This window comes from Sinocyclocheilus rhinocerous, unplaced genomic scaffold (genome assembly GCF_001515625.1).
Source record: "Sinocyclocheilus rhinocerous isolate Xijiao unplaced genomic scaffold, SAMN03320098_v1.1 scaffold407, whole genome shotgun sequence".
NCBI lineage: Eukaryota > Metazoa > Chordata > Actinopteri > Cypriniformes > Cyprinidae > Sinocyclocheilus > Sinocyclocheilus rhinocerous.
This window is the reverse complement of record NW_015633444.1, coordinates 115,886-141,245: the sequence shown is the minus strand read 5'-3', so window position 1 is coordinate 141,245 and position 25,360 is coordinate 115,886. Positions and strand designations below refer to the sequence as shown.

General features: G+C 38.6%; 7 protein-coding genes across 7 annotated transcripts in view; 3 read left to right on the top strand and 4 right to left on the bottom strand.

Moving 5' to 3' along the window:
- LOC107744013 (claudin-4-like) overlaps nt 1-9,301 on the bottom strand; it is a 17,271-nt gene extending 7,970 nt beyond the window's left edge. The window contains exon 1 of the mRNA XM_016557470.1: nt 8,532-9,301. Coding sequence (XP_016412956.1) covers nt 8,611-9,267 — 657 coding nt within the window. The 5' untranslated portion in view covers nt 9,268-9,301 and the 3' untranslated portion in view covers nt 8,532-8,610. The remainder of the gene's footprint in view (nt 1-8,531) is intronic.
- Nucleotides 2,811-3,299, bottom strand: LOC107744015 (claudin-3-like). The gene has a single exon (XM_016557472.1). It carries the CDS (start codon nt 3,297-3,299, stop codon nt 2,811-2,813), a length of 489 nt encoding a protein of 162 aa, XP_016412958.1.
- LOC107744014 (claudin-3-like) lies at nt 3,767-4,414 on the bottom strand. Its single transcript, XM_016557471.1, has one exon. It carries the CDS (start codon nt 4,412-4,414, stop codon nt 3,767-3,769), a length of 648 nt encoding a protein of 215 aa, XP_016412957.1.
- Nucleotides 9,302-11,043: 1,742 nt separating the features above from the next.
- LOC107744048 (claudin-9) lies at nt 11,044-11,697 on the bottom strand. The gene has a single exon (XM_016557518.1). It carries the CDS (start codon nt 11,695-11,697, stop codon nt 11,044-11,046), a length of 654 nt encoding a protein of 217 aa, XP_016413004.1.
- Nucleotides 11,698-16,405: 4,708 nt separating this feature from the next.
- LOC107744047 (claudin-4-like) lies at nt 16,406-17,470 on the top strand. The gene has a single exon (XM_016557517.1). The coding sequence runs from the start codon at nt 16,455-16,457 to the stop codon at nt 17,073-17,075; it is 621 nt and encodes a 206-aa protein (XP_016413003.1). The 5' UTR covers nt 16,406-16,454; the 3' UTR covers nt 17,076-17,470.
- Nucleotides 17,471-18,862: 1,392 nt separating this feature from the next.
- Nucleotides 18,863-19,495, top strand: LOC107744046 (claudin-4-like). Its single transcript, XM_016557516.1, has one exon. The coding sequence runs from the start codon at nt 18,863-18,865 to the stop codon at nt 19,493-19,495; it is 633 nt and encodes a 210-aa protein (XP_016413002.1).
- A 2,905-nt stretch (nt 19,496-22,400) lies between these two features.
- LOC107744045 (claudin-4-like) lies at nt 22,401-23,069 on the top strand. Its single transcript, XM_016557515.1, has one exon. It carries the CDS (start codon nt 22,478-22,480, stop codon nt 23,051-23,053), a length of 576 nt encoding a protein of 191 aa, XP_016413001.1. The 5' UTR covers nt 22,401-22,477; the 3' UTR covers nt 23,054-23,069.
- Nucleotides 23,070-25,360: the final 2,291 nt, after the last annotated feature.

The following is a 25,360-nucleotide window of genomic DNA, read 5'->3' as shown; positions in this document are numbered from 1 at the left end:
TTCCATGATCTGCCATTTTCGCTATTGTTTCTTCACAATACCTGCAGAACTTCTGATGATTCGGCTGTGCAGGTTCGGCTGGCGGCTGGCATAGAACATGGGCGGGTATATGCTAATGTTGGGGGAGCAACTATTAGTGATCCCGACTGTAACATCACAGTCGGTGTTATGTTGTGATTCGCCTATTTTTCAGTGGTCTTTTGCATGCACGAGATTTACATAAAAAGGAGGAAACAATGGTGTTTGAGGCTCACGGTATGTCATTTCCATGTACAGAACTGTTATTATTCAACTATGCCAAGGTAAATACAGTTTTCCATTCTATGGCACCTTTAAGATACAAAGTACACTACAGTGCATATTCAATATAATGAAGCGTATCTTTTAATCACTCCTTGACTTTGTGATAAATATTTGATGTCAATTTAGACCTTAATCAGGTTAGACACCATATTGAATTTAACAAGGTTGAAAACAAGTATGATGGTAAAAACAATGTGCACAATGGCATGTAATGTGTAAAGGTCCTACATCACGTAATCTTTTCATAACTTTCAAAACTGTTTTTGTCCCCTGAAAGTTTCATGGTTAATCCCTTATTCCACAAAAATAGCTGTTAGAATATCTTTGTGCATGTAATTAGCATATTATGAATAAACTAGGAAATGCGCATTGTTTTCCTAAAATTCTCTAATGGAAATGTTTCTCACTTTGTTTAATTATTTTAGTAACTCGATGCTAATTTAATTCAAATCATTAACTCTCATTCATTTCTGTGCACAGCACATACAGTTGGCGTGACAATTTGCGAAATGTTGCAATAAGCGTTTCACAGTGCTTTCAGCCATGTAATATTGAATAAAATATGATAGTTAGTATGCTTTCAGCCAAATGTATATATTGTATTGTATGTCTTTGACAGTTTGTCGTCATGTACGCTAGAAACCATCTTGATCTTTTTTATAGCTTAAACACTACAGTAATAGATTCTATCATCACTAGTATTATGATTATTATTTTAACATAAGACAAAAAAATTATATTAATGGTGGTAATATTATCAAGGTAGGTTATTTAGCCTGCATGCTGTCCTTAAATGAGCTGACACTGATCCTGTGTTTATAGAAACAGGTGACATACCCTGGTAAAGTGATATGCTGATGTATGTGTCACCCATATGAGGCCCTCTTCAATATTTCACGTTGCCACTGTTAGAAGCTGCCAAAATTGGTTCTCCATCAAGTAATTTTATTACAACACATTACACAACAGAAATAATACAAGTGGTTTCTGAAGAATTTTCCTTTTTATTTATTTGTTGATTTTTTTTTTTTAAATTTTTTGCCATAATGAAGCTAATTCTTCAGCTAAATAATTCAGCTCTGACAAGTGTATTTGTGTAACTCTGCTGTTTCTCTGTTGTTCTGTCCCTTACGTGCCACCAAGCTTACGTGGCTTGAGTTTCAGGTTTTCTCTAGTCATCATTACACCCTTATAAAAGAAGAGATACAGAGATGATTTCAAGCATGTAGACTATATATGGACACTAGGACAAAATTACCGTTTACAGAAACCTGTACTCCTCAGCTGTTCTTTCTGCCTCAGTGCTCACAGATAAAGTACTCAAACTCCCACCATTCTGACCCTCCTCTCACATTTCTGGCCTACACTTAAATGAACCTAGGGCCAGCTTTTAGTTCAGTTTATTTTGTTATTTTATATTTTAGCATACAAGTTTAAGTGGCAGTATGTGTTTATGAATCAATAATATATGCAGTGTTCGCAAACCTGCAATCATTAAATGTTAAACAACACAAATATTCTTTATGTATTTAATCCCATTCTATTAAGCAATGTCTTTGCTTCTGACCTTCGATGATCCAGTTCAACCAAACTAATCAGCAAAAATTACTCTAGACAAACATTTGTTTATGGCTGAAGTGTGTTGAAATTTCTTCTTCTGCATTCTACTGTACGGACGTAAATTTACTTTCCCTTCAGCCTGAGGCTTATTCATTTCACTTTTGGTGTGAAAATACTTTTATATTTGCCAAAAATAGAACTTTTTTATTTTAAAAACAAACAAGCAAGCCCTGTCCAGATTTAAAAAGTAACACAAAAGTAACGTAACGCATTACTTTCCATAAAAAGTAACTAAGTACTAAGTTACTTTTTTATGGAGTAACGCAATATTGTAATGCAATATTGTAATGCATAATGTAAAAGTAACTTTCCCCAACACTGAATATATGTACAAGAAAATGTACGTGCTTCTCAAATTCCATTTGTACAAATAGGCAAGAATAACCGTATAAATAATAAAGAATTGCAAATTGCAATTTGAATCATACACAGTGTCTAGTTGATGGTTTAAGAAAAAAAGGATAACGACATTTTAAATTCTACAACATGTAGTGAACACACAGTCAACTTGTCCGTGTCAAAATACATCTAAATAAAACATAAAATCTTAGTGCAACTATTCCAACAAACTAAAAGAAATTACCAAAAAATCAGCTTTATACACCTCAGTTAACTAAAAATGATGCTTCGTTGAGATTTCAGTTGAACGTAACAGACCTAGTTTGCATGTTCATAGCAATTACAAACGGTCATTTCTCACTGTCAGTGCCCTTAAATTCTGAACAGCCAACATCGCACTTACATGAAAACCTAAAACATCAAACAACTCCATGAGACATGTTTCCCCCACGATGGAGAATGCATGGCATATTTTCATTTTTTTCCAGAAAATGATGCCCATGTATTGATCACTGCAACACTGAATTCAGAGTTGTCCTTTGTTTGTTTCACACATAGTCTCTTCTGTCATATCCTCCCCCACCGGTCGAGCGAGACGCAGGATACGGCATCCGAGGCGAGTTATATTTTTTCTCCTGTGGAGGGCAGGTGCAACAAAGCAACGAGCCCCCCAAAATCAGGAGCGCAGCTGCTGCCCAGCCGATGTAGAGCGCCGCTCCCAGCTCCCGTCTCCTGGCGTCAGGCAGCAAAGGGTTGTAAAAGTCCCTGATGATGCTGTTGGCAGACCAGGATATGGGAATCAGCTGCATAAGCCCAGCTACGATGAACAGCACCCCTCCAAGGATCATGACTTTAGCTTTGGGCGACTCTTCTTCAATGCAATTAGTGCACTTCGCTCCTCCGATGGACACCAGTACAGCCAAGACGGTCAGAAGGATGGATATCACAGTCAGGGCTCGAGCTGCCTGGAGGTCTTGAGAGAGAGCCAGCATGGAGTCATAGACTTTACACTGCATCTGTCCGGTGCTCTGAATCATATAAATAATAAAGAAATCCAAATTACAATTTAAATCAGACACGGTTTTGATGGATTAAAAAAAAGATGATATTTTAAATTCTACAACATATAGTGAACACATAGTCAACTTGTCTGTGTTAAAATACATTGAAATCAAACATAAAATCTTAGTGCAACTAGTCCAAAAAACTAAAAGAATTGACCAATAAATGTAAAATCAGCTTTATACACCTCAGTTAGCTAAAAATGATGCTTCGTTGAGATTTCAGCTGAACGTAACAGAGCTAGTTTGCATTTTCATAGCAATTACAAAAGGCCATTTCACACTGTCAGTGTCATTACATTTTGAACAGCCTACATCGCACTTACACGGAGACCAAAGGCATCAAACATGTTTCTCCACGATGGAGAATGTGTGGCATATTTTCATTTATGCCTGTGCATTGAGCACTGCAACACTGAGTTCAGAGTTGTCCTTTGTTTGTTTCACACATAGTCTCTTCTGTCATATCCTCCCCCACCGGTCGAGCGAGACGCAGGATACGGCATCCGAGGCGAGTTATATTTTTTCTCCTGTGGAGGGCAGGTGCAACAAAGCAACGAGCCCCCCAAAATCAGGAGCGCAGCTGCTGCCCAGCCGATGTAGAGCGCCGCTCCCAGCTCCCGTCTCCTGGCGTCAGGCAGCAAAGGGTTGTAAAAGTCCCTGATGATGCTGTTGGCAGACCAGGATATGGGAATCAGCTGCATAAGCCCAGCTACGATGAACAGCACCCCTCCAAGGATCATGACTTTAGCTTTGGGCGACTCTTCTTCAATGCAATTAGTGCACTTCGCTCCTCCGATGGACACCAGTACAGCCAAGACGGTCAGAAGGATGGATATCACAGTCAGGGCTCGAGCTGCCTGGAGGTCTTGAGAGAGAGCCAGCATGGAGTCATAGACTTTACACTGCATCTGTCCGGTGCTCTGAACCACGCAGGACATCCACAGGCCATCCCAGATAATCTGAGCCGTCACGATGTTGGAGCCGATGAAGGCTGTGACCCTCCACATGGGGACAGCACAAGCCACGATGGCCAAAAGCCAGCCCAGCACACATGACACAATACCGATGAGCTCCAGGCCTAAAGACATGTCTTCTTGAAGGATCTGTTCCAGCTACATGCAATGCCAGAGATGCTGGTTAAATTACTGGACAGCAGTTTGACAACCTGCAATATAATCCTAATTTGGGACAATGCCTCGGAGCAAACAGAGCGCATCTATGACAAAACAAGTGTCCTTTATAGCCCAGACCAGGTAGAGAGGAGGAGCCTGTTAGGATGGAGACATTACACAAAGGAAGGGCTAGTCACACCAGAACAAAAACTGCTCTCCATTACTGGAAAGTACTGGGAATCAAGAACAAAAGATCATGTATTTGCACAACAATTTGTGTGTCAATGTTTGTGCACATTCCACAATGACATACATTTTTATAAAGGTAGAGACAAAATAAAAAAAATGTAAGATATTCTTTTGAATGGATGGGTCATTTTACTGTATTGCCTGCAATTACCTCTTTATTATTTTTAAGTTACTAAATTATTAAGATTATTGTCATCTGTGAAAAGGAGGTGTTTATAAGGAGCCGTGTTAGTACAGAAATCTCTAATTGCTAACAATTATTGCCATTTTTGGTTGGAAAATAGTAGCAAAGTTCACAATGTGTAGGTTGCTGTTGTGTACAACGGACTTTTTTTTAATTAAGTAAATGTTCCAGCAACTGTTTTTTTTCCCAAATGTTTCAAGTTGTTTTAATTAACTGTGCTTTAAGTAGGTTTGGGAGGGTTACTTCATAAAAATTTAATCAGAAATATCACAAGTAATGATTTACAATTACTTTTGGATTACTTCAAGGTCACATACGTAAATAAAATCAAAAGAAATGCAATATGATCTCAAATATTTTAATTTTTCTTGAAATGTTTTCTCAATATGTCTGAGTAATGTTATTTGTTGTGTAGTTGTAACTATATAAGAAAAAAAGGACACTGTCCTTTTATAGAAAAATGGTAAATACTCTAATCAGGGTTCATACAGGCACTGCGTCAAGAGAATCCAGGACATTCAAGCACTTTTTCAGTACAAAATTCATAAACTACATATTTTTCTTAATTGATCTTTATTCCTATAAACCCCTATCTATAAACTGAATATAAAATATGAAAAGAATACAGACTGAAAACAGAATATTAACTTAAAATAAAAATAATAACAATAATAATAAAAAGTTAAATGTCTATATTATGTACTTGTATATTCCCTATACAAATGAAATTGATAGCGCACCCAGCACTCGCCTCATGCCCACAGCTCAGGATCATTGATGTTCACGTCTCTGGATGGCACTGACCACTGGGGATATGAGAAACTTTTCCACATGGAGAAAGCTGTAGTACTCTACCTGTGTCCATTAGCGGCTCTCTATTGGAAGTCCATGAAGCACATCCGTCAAAGCCATTCCATGTCACCGCTAACCTGGCGGGCAAGACTCATCTCATCTGGACAGGCTGGATCGATTCTCTGCGCACAATAGCCATGCTGCAGGTTTATCAAACCAAGCTCCTTAAGGCCGTGGATGAGAATGGCCTGGATGCTAAACTATTCAGAGCACTTTCAGTGCCACAGACTTGACTCTGCACTCAAGGTGATGCCACAGTACATTGGTTGCAGTGTGGGGAACCTCATTGTCTAGGACCGATATTTGTGGCTAACCCTGACAGAAATGAGGGACTCTGATAAGACAGTGTTTCACCATGCAACTGAACCCGACCAGCCTCTCAGTGGTTGCCATTAACAGCTTTGATGAGAGATTCTTGGGGGCACAAAAGAGTTCAAAAGCAATGCAACACGGCCTGTCAGGCTCGTTCCTGCTCATCTTTATCTCACTACCCAAAGAAAACCTCAGAAAGAGCCTGATTCAGCTCTACAGTCATGGTGCAGATGGCTACACAAGCTACACAAAATCGCGTTCAAAATCGCCTACGATTTTAAACGCGATTTTGTGTAGCTTGTCAGTGAACTACGGCTCTGTGTAGTAAATGCCACTCCATCTGAAAGCACGTGCTGAATTTACTACTAATCACGGGAGCGGCTTTACTGACGAGATGCGCATGAAAATCGCATTCGATTTTTTTGCACAGCCCTACTGTGCATACATACTATTGGATTGAGGTGTGGAGGTCATTGATGTAACTGAACCCATTGTCAGGTTCATGGAAATAACTTGTAATCGTGTATGCCATTAGAAGATGAGTGAACTGTGGCCAATAAAGGAAGCACATGGTCAGCAAAAATACACGTTGGATGTGGCATTTTAACATTGCTCAATTAGTATTGGGACCCTAAAGCCGGCATCCCCACTGAACAGTTTTAATGAAATGTTCAGGTAAAAAAATACAAACTTTTGAACATGTGTTTCAAAGTGCACATTTTTATAAATGATGCCATTATCTTCTCTGTGAATTTGTGAAAACGGCGATGTCATGCACGTGTATTACGTGTTCAGTCTGTAGGTATGTGCGCATGAGGGTAGTGTTTCTTTACAAAGTTACATCACCAGCTACTTTCCTGGCATGAATAATACAGCGTTTTTGGTAACACTTTAGATTATGCAACACTATTCACTATTAACTAGTTGCTTATTAGCATGCATATTACTATCATATTACCTGTTTATAAGTAGTACTTATAAAGCACATACTGTATTAATGCCTTATTCTGCATGACCATATTCTAGATACCCAAATATAGCTACACTCTAAAAAATGCTGGGTTGTTTCAACCCAACTTTGGGTCAAATATGGACTAACCCAACCATTGGGTTAAATTTTTACATTAAATTTTTAACCCAAAAGTTGGGTTAGTCCATATTTGACCCAAAGTTGGGTTGAAACAACCCAGCATTTTTTAAAGTATACTACAACAACTACATTACTTTCTATCAGCAAATTAGGAATTTATTGAGGAATTTATTTTCACATGTCAGTGTGTGAACAGGGATTGTTTTGACAAAATTGTCATCTGTACACAAACCTTTTCAAAACTGCGAAGGAAAAACTTTCTGTTTCCTCATTCACTATCCCTTATATAGTAAATGCCATATTGTCCACTATACCGTGTACAATGTGAAGAACCCCAAAAGTTCTAGGATCTTTTCTTTTTTACACAGACTTTAATATTGTGCACCAGAGAGGACTCGTCAATATCATTAATTGATTAGACAAATGTACCTACATTCAAATATATATATATATATATATATACAGCATGAAGATGGGGGAGGATGCCGCTCTTAAGAAAAATGTAAATTTACTTTTAAACATATTTAGACACACATCAGCCAATGTGTCAAGGCATTGCAGGTTATGTCTCATATTTTATGGATTGCATGATACTCAACTGTATCAAAGTTACAGTCCTTTAAGCTAAACATACTCAAAGCTGCATGGATGTTCTCAAAGGTCCTTAAGCAGCTTCAAGCTCTGAGAGATTCTTCTGTGTTTTTGTTACATTCCATGACCCAGTGCCTTATCTTCATCCCTGAAACAGGCCCATTGTCTGGGACTGGCTTAGATTAGGGCCCTGACAAAGACAAGCTTCTTGTGTAGAGAGCGAGTAGACCTTGAAAACAGGTGAATAGCTAGGCCTAGTGACAGCTGATTCAACTCATCACCTCATTATTGAGGAAGGTTTCTTAAACTGACTATTCTTCATTGTGTTTCGTAGACAACTCAACAAAGGTGGCACAGTAAGTTCGTTCAGTGCATTTTCAAAGACTTTTTTGAAACAAATGAGTTGTATGTTAATAAATGAAAATGGCAAGGACCAGAAAAAGTCATGGAACAATTAGTATTTTTTTAATGGCTAAGGTTAATTTTCAAACCCTGCAGCAGACAGAGAAGTGGCACACACTTAGACTACAAGAACATGAATTCATGCATCATATAAATCCATGCAATGACAATTTTACAAAAGAAGCACTGAAGAAACATTTTAATTATTGGTAATAACACAATACTAAAAATGACAACATCGTTATCAATATACACATGGCTATGAACATACTTATTCATGTGCTTATTAATAATGTAATACTTGCAATTCTTAAAAACTGGTTGTATAAACTGGGTAACAAAAGAAAGCACACAGCAAACTAGGAAATACACTTGAATGGCAAAACAGCAGAACTCACTGTACAGAAATACACACAGTCTTGTGCCTTGTCATCACGTTCTCTGTTCAGGACACAAATGAACAGAGTTGCATCACAGAAAGAGTATGTTTGTTCACACATAGTCTCGTTTGTCAAAGCCACTGGGTGGTACAGAACGTGCAGCGGAGTAAACCATCCTGCTGGGTGGGCCGTACCTATTCTCCTCCTGCGGGGGGCAACTGCAGCAGAGAATCCCCCCGCCGATCAGCAGAAGGGCGCTAGATGCCCATCCCAGGTAAAGAGACGCACCTATCTCCCTTTTTTGTGCCTCAATGATTATGGGGTTGTAGAAGGACCTGATGATACTGTGAGCAGACCAGCACACAGGGATCAAGTGCATGACCGCAGCGCAGATGAAGGTGACTCCAGCGGTGATCATAACTTTGGCTTTGACGCGCTCCTCCTCTAGGCATTTAGTGCACTTGGCCCCCACAATGGAGAGCAGGAATCCCAGTACTCCCATCACAATGGCAATCACACACAGAGCCCGGGCCGCCTGCAAGTCTGAGCTCAGAGCCAGCATGGAGTCGTAGATTTTGCACTGCATCTGACCAGTGCTTTGCACCACACAGTTCATCCAAATTCCCTCCCATATGGTCTGCGCCGTTACGATGTTCACCCCGATGAAAGCCGTGACCTTCCACATGGGCAAAGCGCAAGACACAATGCCTACAATCCAACCGAACACAGCTAAAGTGACCCCTAGTATCTCTAACCCTAGAGCTGCCATTCTGTTTTAAGAATTCGCAAAGGAAAGGCTCTCAGCACAATGGTTCGTGCTTTATAATGCAACGATGAGGAAGGTGGAGTTATGTTGGAAAAAGTCTCGGGGGATTGGCTAAACTTTGAGTGAGCTTAACCTTGGCATGGAAACGAGTTAGTTTAATGATTTAGCTCTCTTCATCTGGTATTTCCCACTCGGAGACCAAATGGTGGATAGATAACAAAAGCCCAGCGGGAACTAGTTAAAGGATAACTGGCATGACTACTGCAAGTCTAGAGTTTTGAAGAAAATACTTCCAATGGCTTAAGATTGAAATGCATGCTTCAGGTGCATAAACAGGTATTCTACAAGCACAAACTTAATTTGTTTGGATACTATGAGCAGAGATTGATGTGAAAGTGATACTTCAACTGATTCGTCACCTGAGAAGGAGCAATAAAGACAATGAGGGCTGAGAGTCAACAAAGACTGAATCAGTGATGCCTGACAGCGTGACTTTAGCTGCTATCAGCAGTCCACGATTCCTCAAGGCCACACAATAATACAATCACTCTAACCTAAACAGCATCAGGCATTATTAACTCTCTCGCTCTCTCTCTCACGCACACATTATACACACACTTAGTCTTTAATCAGTCATGCATAGATATGTGAAGCCTGGTGACCTTTCATCAACCTTTGCAGTGTTTAATTATGTTGGAGCATGCGGAACAAGTGGAATGAGCATCTTCCAATTCTATTAACAGGTTTTCTTTCATACACATTGGTTGTATATCATCTATGTCAATATTTAAACTTAAATGAACAGTAAACAAAATACTGTTACAGTACCTTGAAGGATAATATTGAATGACTCCAAGACAAAAGTAGGTTAGCATATTAAACCTACCAGAGCTTTACATATTTTCCAAATGAATGAACATTTTGAGAAAGAGTTACAGAAAGTAATTATCTAGGCATCTGCTCTGTAATATAGCAGGTGCTTTTATCTTCACCCGTGGAAGTCTCAGTTACGCTCTCTTGACTAAAGAATTGGGCACAAAGAGATTTACTAGAACAACCAGCGCATTGTCTCCATTCATGTCTGGGCCGACATGGAGAGTATAATTTATATTTGCAGTTGACCTGTAAGAGAAGGATTGATTTCAAATTATTACAAAGTGCACGGTTTTGCTGACATTCTTTGCTTCATTCAAATTTCAGAGTTCTCCAAGTTTTTTTTTTTTTTTTGCTACAGTTCCACCTTGATTTAATGTTATGTAATGCCTGTTTAAATAAATTCAGGTATGTTTGTCCATTAATTAATATGGTAACACTTTATTTTAATAATCCACTTTAGACATTCTACTAACTATTAGTAACTTTGCACATACATGTCAACTGATTCTACTAACTCTAAACCTAACCTAACAGTCTACTAATACTCTAATGAGAGTTAGTTACAAATTTACTTATAGTTATTAGAATGTCTTAAGTGGACTCAAAATAAAGTGTAACCATTCATTTTGCAATATGAGTGGAAAAATCAGCATTTATTATCACAATTTCAGTGATATAAATGAGCAACTGGTTATTCACCTATTAGCATTTGGATCATGCAAAACTTAGATCAAAAGACAAAGTTATTGCAACAATAACAATTACATTATAAAAAGAGGTGCCAGGTTGGTAATCAAAGTTCAGCACCAGTCATTAATTTGTTATTGACATTTGAATGCTAGTCATTTAGCAGTCTTGTTGGCTTTTCTCTCAAGGTCCTTTATGTGCAAAGATTCAGACCTCTCAAACATAGTCTCTCCTGTCATATCCATTCACCGAGATAGATTTGACCCCCGAGTAGTCCACTCTTGTCGGCGCGGCATTGTTCTGTGCTTTTGAGGAGCAGGAACAAGACAAAATAGCTCCACCTAGGATCAGCAGGCAGGAGGCGCCCCATCCGAAGTACAGTGAGTTCCCAAACTCCCTCTTTTGCGTCTCCTCTAGAAGCGGGTTGTGGAAATCCAGGATGATGCCGTTAGCTGTCCAACAGACGGCCACTAGCAGCTGCAGCCCACACGTTATAAACGTCACCCCGGCTGCCAGCATAATGCGCGGCTTGTTTGCTATATCTGAGGTGCAGTTGGTGCACTTTGCCCCAGCCACTGCCAGAGCCATGCCTACCACACCGAGCAGGGTACTTACAACGGTGAGAGCCCGGGAAGCCTGCAGGTCGTCGGGAAGCCCCAGCATGGAGTCGTAGACTCGGCAGTGCATCTGTCCTGTGCTTTGCACCACGCAGCTCATCCACAAACCTTCCCACACGATCTGCGTGATGACGATGTTCTGGCCTATGTACGCCGCTACTCTCCACATGGGCAAACAGCAGGCTACCATCACGCCGAGCCACCCGGCCACGGTCAGGATCATCCCCAGGATCTCCAGGCCGGCGGAAGCCATCGCGCTTCGCTGTTCTGTTCTGTTTCACAGACTGTGGTGCTCAGGATCCAGGACTCAGCTCTGAAGATTAGCTCTGATATTAGAGACTTGAGGATTTGCTTAAATGAAGAAATGGTGAAAGAGAGAAAGGGAGAGAGAGAGAGAGAAGGAGAGGGAGGGAGAGAGAGAGATATGGTTTCTACCTTCTTTATACTGCTAAGAGAAGATGGAAGGTGGAGTCTTAGATGGCATCGTGGTTTGTGTGGTACAAGAGAGACTGGGGCTTTTTGTAGCACTTTTCTTGTAACGGGATGGCATTATTAAAATGATCCACTCAAATGCTTCATATCTGGAACGTATTAGGTATTATTTTTATTTTGAATCAAATGCGACAATGAGGAAGAATAGCAGCGTGTTGCATGCATGAAAAAAGTGTTTGAAATCATTTTGATTGTTATCCTAAGAAGGAAGATTATAAACAACTAAAAACAATGCATTAAAAAGAGCTAACATTTCTGTCTTCTTTACTTGTTCAGCCCCAGTAATTATATGGTTCAGATTTCAGTCCGGTTGATCTTTCAAGCGCCTTCCTGCCATGGCATCATATAAAAGTATACATGTTGTCCCACATTAAAATCTAGTGTCTCATGTGTCCTTGAGAAAATCTGCTGAATCACTCCTTTTTGAGAAGAGACAATTCCTCTCTTTGTTTTCAGGAGTAAGACACATAATCCAACGGGATCTCGGGAGTATCCATACTGTATGTAAAGTGTGCTTCTAACACACTTACATTTTCCATATGTTTGCATGGAAACATACATTATTAGCATACTTCATAGAATTAATAGGCTGACTTTGTTCAGTGGCATAGTTTGTTCTGCCACTTATCATCATTTTGAGCATGACAAGACAATGGTAGATCTACGATATTAGCCGGTAGCACTTTATTTGAAGGACTTATTCTCGCTATTAACTATTTGCTTATTAGCATGCATATTACTAGCATTTTGGCTGTTTATTAGTATTTATAAAGCACATATCAATGCCTTATTCAGCATGACCATATTTTAGATCCCTTAAACCTACCCCATATCTAACCTTAACAACTACCTTACTAACTATTAATAAGTAGCAAATTAGGAGTTTATTGAGAGAAAAGTCGTATATGTGTTTTCTTTTCTAATGTGTTATTAGCCTAATATCAACATAAGTTTATCACCGTATTAGTTGTAGTCGGTGACTAACAAGCTATACGCTACCAAACAAATAGCTAACATAGCAGACTCATGGAAAAATACATCGGTTATCATTTTTTTTTATCATGACTAATTTATTAATAACTCATCATCTGTATTAAAGAGAAAAGAATCATTTCATCATATTTCATGTTTAAAGTGAATAAAATAGCCTTGACAGCCTCCTTACTGGAGTTCCACAACTACTGAAGAACTTTGTTTTCACCCACTTTCTGTGTGTTGGTGAGGTAAAGGGGGAAAGCAGGTAGTGGACCAAAGCACTGTGAGGCAAGGGAGGAGGACTTAAAATGTTTCTAAACTTAAAACACAGTTTTGTTTTGTTTTTTGTTTTTTGCCCCATTTGCATTTGTATTGTTTTACTACTTACAGTAAGTATAACTTTAAGTATATATCATTATATTTTTTACAACACACATCGTGGTTTTTAATGATATTTTTAGGGGGAACAAACAATCGCATATGTAAGCAGATGCATATGTAAAATATTGTGATCATCAAACATTAAACAGCATATAAATCAAAACTGCCTGACATTACAAGGGAAATGTCGACTCAGGAAGTGGTTTAGGACTATGAAGCTTTGAGGGTGTTGATGGACTCCATCTATGTTTTGATCATTATTCTGAATCCGGTGCGGACATAGTCTTTGACAAAAACACGATTTTCTCAGCTTTTTGTTCAATTTTTTTATAAAACTGGCCCACATTTAAGTGTTGATAAGAAAATAATGCATGAACCTAGAATAAAACAGGGTTTTTTTCTGTTTGTAATTTAAAAGCAGAGGCTCTGTTGTTTCTTTTGACATATTGCATGTTCAGATATACATACAACAAAATATTCTGGGGGCCATGAAAGTTTTTTGAAAATGCTAAAAAAAAATGCTGGCAGTGGCTGACAACTTAAAAAAAATGCTGGCAGGGAAAGAGAAAAAACTCAAATAAATGGCACTTTAGATAGAGGTCATGCGAGGGATCAGAGGAGAAGCACTTTTCAGAGTAGCTCAAATTTAGATTAAAAAAAAAGCATACTAAAATGACCTTTTTTTTTTATTTCCAACCACAGTGCTGATAGGGGAATGAAAACAAAATACAAGCTCTGACAATTAGCACATATGAGACAAGACCCCAGTAAACTGCTATAGAATTCAACTGTTTGGTTGCAAAACCATAGATTTTTTTCTTTGCATGATTAATTATTGCAAAGTTACAACAATCATTAACTGATATATATATATATATATATATATTCTGTCACTTGGAAATAATTTAAAACAAAGATCAGTGGTGCATATTTAGTGGTTTATATTTAGAATATATTCAGATCCCTTCATTATTTACTGAGCAATCTACTGATCAAGCCATAGTGATGTGATCCAATACTGACCGCCATTCAGTCTTCCTGGGGTGCATCTGTATGGTTACATAAGAAATATAGTCAGGAAATGGTCAAGAAATATAAACAATTTCACAGTTACATATGGTGCAAACCTTTTTCCAAAATGACAATGCTCCATTCACACTGCTAAGAACATTCAATTTTGAATTCATTAAGTCAAATGACTTTCCAGATCTCAGGATCATGGAACCTTTATGAAACGTTTTGGGCTACAGAGCACATTTGATTCCGTCACAAAATTAAATGACACCAATTAAAGATATAATTAGTTATTCCACTACACACAGGTCAGGTTTTATGTAACAGCAGTTCAAAAAAGATTTATACTGGAGACGAGAATTTCCAGAATCTAATCAATGGAGACTAAAAACAGTGGAAAGATTTAATATTGTAGACTGGTTTCGGATGACTCCCAGTGCCTCTATCTATATTGAAAAGATTCACTTTTGTTATCAAGGCTAAAACATTGTGCACTGCAAATATATTTTCATTGCATATGTTTACTGTTTTTGATTTAATTCTATTGGGCTATGTGTACAGTATGCAAATGAACGAAGCATGAACACATGTTAGACTGCACCCCATAAACACAATCAAGCCTAGAAAAAAACCAGTCAACCAGCCCTTTAACAAGAGCCTCACTGAGTTTGAAAGCCTTACGCATGTAGAAACTTCTAACTCATGTGTTCAGATACACATGATAGGACAAACCCAATTAAATGAACTACGATGCACTTGAATGTTCGAACAGACTGCAAAATGTGATTCATTGTATTCCCTACATTATGTGATTATGACTGCTTTACATAATCTTTTAATGTCAGTTTAATCAGTTATAAATGATTTGTGATTGTCTTTGTATTCAAATTTAATGATGTATTGAAATGTTTGATATTGCTAGAGCCTCTATTAAAGAATTCAGAATAACCCATCTGAGAAGGTAATCTTTGGCAGACCATCTTTCCTCGAATCCATAATTGCACACATTCCTTACCTGTGTGTGTGTGTGTGTGTGGAACCGTATCCTCTTTTTCCTGGCCAAGGGGATTTTAATGAGCTGCCATGTAAAATGGAGCCATTGTTGTCCTTCTGGCCACCAAACAGAGCCTTCTTTCATTTAAGAAACAATCAGTATCCCTTACTCTGTCCCTCTTTTTTTCTATTTTCTACACAGCAAACACCTGGGATTGACTTTCATCCCTTCACCATGTGCCTGCAAACCCTTGGTGAAAAGTGAACACTTTTTTAGTTCTTTTAACTATATAGTGCTGCAGTGGCTTTAGGAAAGATTGCACCTCTTTTTCTGGACACTGGAAACCAGGTCAGCAACTGCATGTTTTTTTTTTCTCTCGTTTGTCTCTTCAGAAGTGCTTCTGTTTAGAAAAATATGAAGTATGAAGGGAAGTTTGCAGTCATATTCAAGCAACTGCTTTCACTGTCTTTTTGTGAGAGTGAAGAAGTGTGTGTGTAACACAAGTATTAGCGAGAGGGTGGCATGTGATATGCTTTGCTCGAAATGACTAATTTAGAAAAACCCATTATGAAAATGGATCCTCCTCCTAAGCTAAAGCTTTATCTGCAATTAGCAAAAGGAGAAAAGACAGTGAATCAATACTCAGTGTATTTTGGGTGTGTGTACTACAGGGTAAATCCCTATTTATCCCTTTATTTATTTATTTTAATGTATTGTCATTAGTTAATTATGTTACTTCATCTTTCAAAACCCTTCACGTGCCTTGGGACACCCATTTTCGGTATAATATATTCGTGTCTGCCTTTATTTATGGATTACTCCTATCCTCTGTTTTTCTTAAAAGTGTACTTTCGTCGTTGAACCATGAGTCACGCTAATGTAAAACTATGTAATTGTGATTCATAAAATGTCCCGTTCAGCAAAAACAAATCCACCCAAATGCAATTCGAGTTAAGGTTTGTCACTGGGATTTGCTTGATTAATGACACCACAGCCTGGGGGCAAATCATGGTGACGGTGCACCTGAGAGTGATTCGTGCGGCCCCTCCTTGTTTCACTTTGCATAAAAGGGCCCGCTTTACTCCCATGTTCACTGAAGCAGCTCTAGAGACCGAAGACTGTTCTTTTACACACAAGCAAAGCAGCGTGCTAGCATGGTATCAGCAGGGTTGCAGATGCTGGGCATAGCCCTGGCTATCATCGGCTGGATCGGGGTGATCGTGGTTTGCGCTCTCCCTATGTGGCTTGTCACGGCTTTCATTGGACAGAATATAGTCACTGCGCAAATAACCTGGGAAGGAATCTGGATGAGTTGTGTGGTGCAGAGCACCGGACAGATGCAGTGTAAGGTCTATGACTCCATGCTGGCTCTCGGCTCAGATCTACAGGCGGCTCGTGCCCTGACTGTCATCTCCATCCTGGTGGGTGTCTTTGGAATCCTGCTAGCGGCTGCTGGAGGGAAATGCACCAACTGCATCGAGGACGAGCGCGCCAAGGCCAAAGTCGGCATCATTTCAGGAGCCATCTTCATCGTGGCTGGAGTTCTGTGTTTGATTCCCCTCTGCTGGACGGCCAATACAGTTATAAGGGACTTCTACAACCCTATGACCGTCAGCGCACAGAAGAAAGAGTTGGGAGCTTCGTTGTTTATTGGATGGGCTGCTTCGGCGCTGTTGATTATTGGCGGGTCGTTGCTTTGTGCAAACTGCCCTCCTAAAGATCAGTACACTGCTAAGTACACAGCTCGGCCTGGAGGAAACAAAGGCTATGTATGAAGAAGAACCAAGGAGCACTGTGAATAGTGACTTTAATTTGTATCTTGGTCAGATTTTGACCTGTTTGTGTTACAACTGACCACGTATGTGAATGTTCTGGTTGAATTAGCTGTCAGCTGCCAACATTTTATAGTAATGGTCAAATACTAAGAAAGTTTCAGGTCACAGAGCTGAATGGAATTTTTACTGCCAAAAATTGTGTGGGAACTGTAAATACCTCTTTTTAATTTTACCTGCTGGATTCACACACTGTGGATTCCCTCTTCAGATATGCTTAGTGTTAAGGATTTATACAAAATGTAAATTTAATCATGTGCTTTGTGACAGATATTTGTGCTATGCTACAAAACCTTTCAACTATATGCATTACAAACAAATAAATTATTTAAAAACACACAAAATTATTGTTTCTTGTGCTTCATTACACAGATAGAACAAACACAGTTAAGTTTGTACTGTCTTTGTTTAGAGAGACGGTTGGGTTCTCAAATAATTAGATGATAAAAAAGGTATCTGGGAGGTGTCACAACCATTCTTCAGCCATCTACTGGCCATTATTGTCATTACATGATTTTTACTTGAACACGAAATCATGCTATTTTACTTTTTTTTTTACCAGATGGCAGCAATCTGGCCCAAATATACATTTTCCTTTTTTTTTTTTTTTTTTATGTTTCACATTTTAGAAGTGTAGGATTTTACTGTAGTGAAGTTCCAAGAGTTTTAAGAAAAGTACGTTTTTGTCTGGGAATAAACAGTGGAAATGTCCAATAGCATTTTGTAGCCGATAAGCTATGTATCTACACAGAAATGTGACTTTCAAAAAAAAAAAAACTGAAATAACTGCAGTAAAGCCCCTGTATCTAACATAAAAAAGTAAAATATTGTTTCATCAAAATTTCATCAAAATAAATGTAAATAATTATTTTGATGAGTTGATGAATATTTATGATTCACCATTATGTGTCCTTGTTGATGTACAGTTTAAACTGTGTGATATAAAAAAATCCAAGCAATGCAACATGCATTAACCAATAACAAATAAATACATAATTATAATGTTTCATTATATTGTTGTCAATATTTGATCAGTCAAGTCAAGTCAAGTCAAGTTTATTTGTACAGCGCTTTTCACGATACAAATCATTGCAAAGCAACTTTACAGCAAATTAAGTTTCTACAATATTTAGTGGTAGCTTATCAGTGGTGACTGTCAATTAATGTACATATGGCAGAAATGTACGGAAAAATCAATTTAAGACGTAATAAAACAGACGATGAACACTATTAACAGCAATTATTATATGATGCAATCATGGAAACACTAGCAGAAAGCTCTCTCCAGTTAATCCAGATCACAATTGATCAGTAAAAAGATTTGAATGATCCTTTTGTGTGGTTTCAAAATAGATGAGAACGTTTCTTAATGTGTTTTAGGCTTTTCTGCACTTATCATCTACCTATCACAAAAATGTGAAGACAGCATACATTACATATTTCCAACCATAAATCACCCATCTAAAGACAATATCTTTTCACAGTGCCTTTACGTAAGCGCAAGGTCATTTTGAAAAGATATTTGTTACTGATGACCTTGAAGTATTGCTGTGCTTCTGAAAACCTTTAGTTTTGTGTTTATAGTGTAAATGAGCAATCATAGGGGCTCTGCGTAGAAATCATCAGCTCCACCAAACTCCACCTTTTCAAACCTTTCCTATAAATAACAAACGTCTCTGGTTTGCACACTTTTTCATCTATTGTATCGCTGTAAAGGCTGTGGTTTAAAAATGGTCTCCCAAGGACTCCAGATTATGGGCATATCCACAGCCATGCTGGGTTGGCTGGGGGTCATTATCGTGTGCGCTTTGCCCCAGTGGAAGGTGTCGGCATTCGTTGGGGCCAACATCGTCACAGCACAGGTCATCTGGGAGGGCATGTGGATGAATTGTGTGGTGCAGAGCACTGGACAAATGCAGTGTAAAGTCTACGACTCCATGCTGGCGCTCAGTTCTGACCTTCAAGCGGGCCGGGCCATGATCATCATCTCCATTCTAACTGGACTCTGTGGAATCGTAATTTCTCTGGCTGGTGGGAAGTGCACCAACTGCATTGAGGATCAAGGGTCCAAAGCAAAGGCGTGCATCATTGCAGGCATTTTCCTAATTATCTCTGGACTTCTCTGTCTGATCCCAGTGTCGTGGGCAGCCAACACGATCATACAGAACTTCTACAACCCGATGATGGTGGAGGCCCAGCGGAGGGAGTTGGGCGCAGCTCTGTATATCGGCTGGGGATCTGCTGGGTTGCTTTTACTGGGAGGAGGAATACTTTGCTGGAACTGCCCACCGAAGCAAGAGCGCATCTACAACCCCAAGTTCTCCGCTGTGAGGTCCAGTTCTGCTCCAAGAGAGTTTGTCTGAGACGCAGAACCCATAGAACTGGTCTTAAAATACACACTCAAGTGACTGATTGATCTAATTCATCACTGTATGTCAGCAATTTATCTGTAGAGTTACTTTAGACATTTTTTACATGTAATAGCATAACATTTTCATTCTTCCTCTTCACAATTATAAAGAATTATGAATACACATCTTCTAAATAGAGATTAAATATGTTGTGATAATATTTATGCCTCTACGTGTGTCATTTAGCACCTTCCATTCCGTTGGATAAATTCTATAAAATTATATTCTTTTTTTTTTTAGCTCAAACAGTAGAGTGAAGTGCTAGAAACATCATGGGTTTGATTCCCTGTGGATGCTTGATGTATACCTTCAGTGCAAAGCAAATCGCTTTGGATAAAAGAGTCATGTATATATTACAGCTTTTATGGAGGGAAAACAAATATAGATTGTTTATTTATTTATTTATTTATTTAAAATGTGTAGAACAGTGCTGGGTCGATTAAAAATTGTAATCCATTACTGATTCAAAATTACATGAAAAAATGGAATTAGTAACATAATTCATTACGTTACACATTTTAGTTAATATAATCTGATTTAGTAATATAATCTGATCAAATCGGATTACTTTTGACCTAACCACATATAAATAAGAAAAAACATGGTTTTGTGCATTTTATTGTGTTTTACAGACAAAAGCCTTCCAAAGACATAGTAACAGATGGTTAACTCATTGAATGAGAATTCAAATAAACATTCATGTGTTCTTCAGTAGTTGATGCAATCTTGAAATGTTGAGAAAACACTTCTTAGAACTGAAATGATTTTTGTAAGTCCGGTGGTCAAATGCTGTGTGGCTTCTCAGTTTTCTGTGTAATTATAGCCACCTGACTAGTGACCGGTCTTTGTGTGAATGTCCACAAAACTGAAATGTATTTCTGTATTTTAGTTTCTAAATGTATATAAGTGCTAGGCTATTTTAGAAAGGTAAATTTAAAAGATGATGTAGTAGAACTAGGGAGAATCAATACATTGTAAATAATTTATTGCTATTGTGTGAATAATATGTAATCACGTAATCAATAAAAAAAGTAACTGTAGTCTGATTACAAGTATTTTAATTTGTAATTTCTAGTTACAAGTACTTAATTTTAAACCTAGCACTGGTGTACAATAATACTTCTTTATTATTCTCTCATTTGTCATGGGCATTATGTATTTTTGTCATTACAAATTTGCCATCAATAAAACAATAATAAAGTATGACTGTGATGTATATAAAGTATGACTCAAACTGTGATGTACGATATTAGTTAAAGCATTTATCAAGTTCATACATGTTTAAAAACTCTTGGGCAACAATACACTTCCAATATTATTTCACACATAAATAAATAAGTAAACAAACAAATAAATGAATACATGAATAAATAAATATGTGAAATAAATAAATAACAAAAGACACATGGTTTAAATGTTATGGCAAAATCTGATCCCTAGTAATCAAAACATTCTCTCTTGGCTCAGTGCAACTACTTAGCATATGACCATTAGCCTCTTTAATATACAGGATGTTTATGTGACATGTTCCACATTCACTGGAATTTCTATGTCATTACTCAAGAGTTGCAACTGCTTATTATTACTGAGATTCTAATTCCAGTGATGAAAACTCAAGGCATGTTGTGTAATGATTAATGGGCCCATAAATACTCTAAGGTTCTTTGAAGGCACTTAAAATACGTCTTGCACTATAATATTCTAACCTAAAATAAAGCCTAAACATTCTAAAAACTCTGTTATCTTGACTATGAAACATCTTGAGCTCAAGATATTTCTACATTAAGCAATTTTTTAAAATGTACTTCATTTCTGCTACTGCATCTGGTAACATAAATCAAATGTACTGAATAATTTATCATTTATTCAGCATTTCACCTCTTTCAGATATCGATTTAATTTCATATCTTGTTAAACACCAGTGTTCATTAACTTGAAACCCGTTTCCACTCATCTGAGAGAATGTTCAAATCTTTGTTCACAAGGATGAAGTCAATGACATTATCTTTGACACAGTTAAGAAAGACAAGACAGCAGTTTCATGCAGCCAAAACCATATCTGAATGTGTCTTCATGGAAAGCACTGAGCAAGCAGCATATCTGAAGAATCTTTCTTTGGATTCTTGTTCAGCAGGATTAACCAAACAGATATGCAAAACTCCTCCCAGTGCCTGTGTCTAAATCAAACAGGCCATCACTTCCTGCTTGTTTCTCAGACACCTATGGGTTAAGACCAGACCAGCAGCTGCGTTTGAGTTTGACAACACCAGCAGCTAAAACATGGGGAGGATTGCTAAAGAGGTTTCCGGCCAGATCCTGTGCTCCATTGGTTTTGTTGGCATATGTGTCTGCTGTGGCATTCCCATGTGGCGCGTCACTTCGTACATCGGTGCCAACATTGTCACGGGCCAGATGGTCTAGTCCAAGACTCAATCATGCAACTGACCCAAGACTTGTAAGCTGCATGTGTGCTGACCATCATTGCAATAGTGATCAGCATGGTTAGGATGCTATTAATGTTTTGGGAGGCCAGTGCAGCAGCTGTCTGAAGAAAGAGTCCTCCATGGCCAAAGTCCTGATCCTGGGAGGCATCCTGTGCATTGTATCTGGAGTCGTCTGTCTCATTCCCGTCTGCTGGTCCTCAGCCTACAACATTTCCAGAGCATTCTCACAATCGAGACCCAAAAGAGGGAGCTTGGGGCATCCATATTCATTGGCTGGGGTGTCTTAGGGGTTCTCCTTGTATCAACATTTCCTGCTGGGGAATCTGGTCAGGCTTGAAAATTCCTTAACCTGGTTTCAGGCCGATCCGACTTAGACTCCTCCCTTCTGAGACTATCTTAAAACTCTGAAGGCGAGGAACAGAAGTCATTACTACAATTAACAGAGGAGCAAACACTTGCAAACCAATGAAGCCGAGCAAACGAGAGAAAAATGGTGTATATGTGTCGACAGATCCTAGGCCTGTCCCTGGCCATTATTGGTTTCTTGGGAGCGATTATTGTTTGTGCCCTTCCCATGTGGAAGATGACTGTGTTATTTGGAGCCAACTTCGTGACAGCACAGATCGTCTGGGAGGGCTTGTGGATGAACTGTGTGGTCCAGAGCACAGGACAGATGCAGTGCAAAATCTACGACTCGCTCCTGGCTTTACCTCAGGACTTGCAGACTGCTCGGGTGCTTGTGATCATCGCCATCATTATCTGCCTCTTTGCGCTCGTCCTGGGGATTGCCGGTGGAAAATGCACAAACTTTGTCAAGAGGGAAGACAGCAAGGCAAAGGTGGCTATCGCCAGTGGTGTGATCTTCATCGTCGCTGGAGTGTTGGTCCTCGTCCCCGTCTGTTGGTCAGCTAACACCATCACCAATGATTTCTACAATCCCCTTCTCTCAGTTGCCCAATGGAGGGAGTTGGGGGCCTCTCTCTATATCGGATGGGCTGCAGCTGTGCTGCTGATCCTTGGAGGAGGCATTCTGTGCAGCTCCTGCCCACCCAAGAAAAGAGATTAAATATGTTCTGATAATATTTATGCCACTATATGGATCACTTAATACATTCCCATAGGATAAATTCTGTAAAATTATGTTCTTTTTATGTTGGCAATCCAGTAGCTCAAACTGTAGAGTGAAGCGATAGAAACATCATGGGTTCAATTCTCTGGGAACTCTTGAACTGATGTATACCTTCAATGCAATGCAAGTCACTTTGAATAAAAAAAATGAAAAATATATAATACAAATTTTATGGTGGGATTCTAAATGTAGATTGTTTATTTATTTAAATAGTGATGATAATGTGACCAAGTACAGCGTCCCATACTTGGAATTTGTGCTCTGCATTTAACCCATCCAAGTGCACACACACAGCAGTGATTAGTGAACAAACACACACCTGGAGCAGTGGGTAGCCATTTTTTTTGCTGCGGCGCCCGGGGAGCAGTCGGGTGTTCGGTGCCTTGCTCAAGGGTCTCACCTCAGTTGTGGGAATTAAAGGTAGAAGAGAGCTCTGGTCATTCACTCTCCCCACTTATAATTCCTGCCGGTATTAAGACTCAAACCTGCGACCTTTAGGTTACAAGTTTGGCTCTAACCATTAGGCCACGACTACCCCAGCATTTGTCATGTGTATTATGTATTTTTGTCATAAAACACTGTCATAAATAGAATATATCCCAAGTCCTCATGTTGTCACATTATTATTATATATTCTGTTTTGGTTTAGTTTTCTGTTACATTTTGCCTGCCTGAGTTTTCTAGTTAGTTTCTTTGGTTGTTAATTAGTCACCCATACCTGTTCTGGATTTAAATAAAGACTGTGTGGTAGAATTTCCCCTACGCACCTGACTTAAGATACCTGTTGGGGTCCCGTCTACTGGCAATGTATTCCCAAAGCATCTACTGGATGCAGACTCCAGACAATGCCTTTGAACATGCTTTAATCATGGCCGGTAGGACCTCATACACTGTAAAAAAAATAGCCAGGAATTTACAGAATTAAAGAGTATTATTTTACAATACATTACTGTGGTCAGAAATTTACTGTGAAATCAATATATGCTGGTCATTTTCTTACAAATGACTGTGAACGAAAGCAGAATGTAATTTACTGCTTTCATTCACAGTAATTTACTGCTGTTGTTTTATTGTGAATTCACGTTATAAAGTTGTCTTTAACTGTGTTACTGTGAGAAATGTAGATGTTTACTGCTGTAATTGTTTTGAAGTCACCATAATGGTGACCTTGCATATTCATGTTCAAATTTCTGATCTAGTCATGTCAGAAGTGTGACAAATGAAAACATTGAAAATGAAAACAGCGAATTGCCTGACTTTAAGTTAGTCAAAGTATTCTTAGCATGAACATGAAGATTTTATTTTAGCGTTATTTAAGCATGAAGATTAATCAATAAATTATTTATTATTCATAACTGTTTGTGGATGGATCTTTCACAATAGTGAAGCAACTGCTGTGAATGTCTTTGAAACATGTGTCATCAATCCTCGACATACAAAACACAACAATGGTAACACTCAACAAATAAAACCAACACTACAACATAAACCAACATTACTGCTAAAAGTGAACTAAAACAAGTTCAATAGCACAAACAAAACCAACAAGAATAATAAAAAAAACTCTTCAGCATGATCTAGTCATGCTGCATTGCATGCTGTGTGCCTTCAGAGTACATCTGCACTGTAGAAACACAGTATGATGCTGTTTGTTTAGAATAAATTTATGAGAGTGCAGTTAGATAGAGAAGTGCTACTGTGAAATTACTGTCAAGTCAAGTCACCTTTATTTATATAGCGCTTTTAACGATACAGATTGTGTCAAAGCAATTTTACAGCATTAAATAGGAAAATAGGTTGTCAATCATGCAAAATGACAATAGTAAACACTCCATTTTCAGTTAAAGGCAGTTCCTCACTGGAGATCTGTCTCTGGGGCTCATCTAGCTGTCTTGATCTCCGCTGACATTCAGGGCTGTCGAGGTCATCTCTAGGTGCTGATCCACCATCTGGGCTGGATACTTACTGGATCCGGGTGACTGCATTGACCATCTGATCTGGATACAGACTGGATCTGGTGGCTACGGTGACCTCGGAATAAGAAGAAACAGAGTAAAATTAGTGTAGATGCCATTCTTCTAACGATGTAGCAAGTACATCAGGTGTTATGAGAACTGTTCCCTGTTCCGGTTGTCCTAATTAATGCAGCCTAAAAGTCCTTTAACAGATTTGAATATTAGAAATGTGTTAGTGTGTTATGTGTAAGCCAGGTTAAAGAGATGGGTCTTTAATCTAGATTTAATC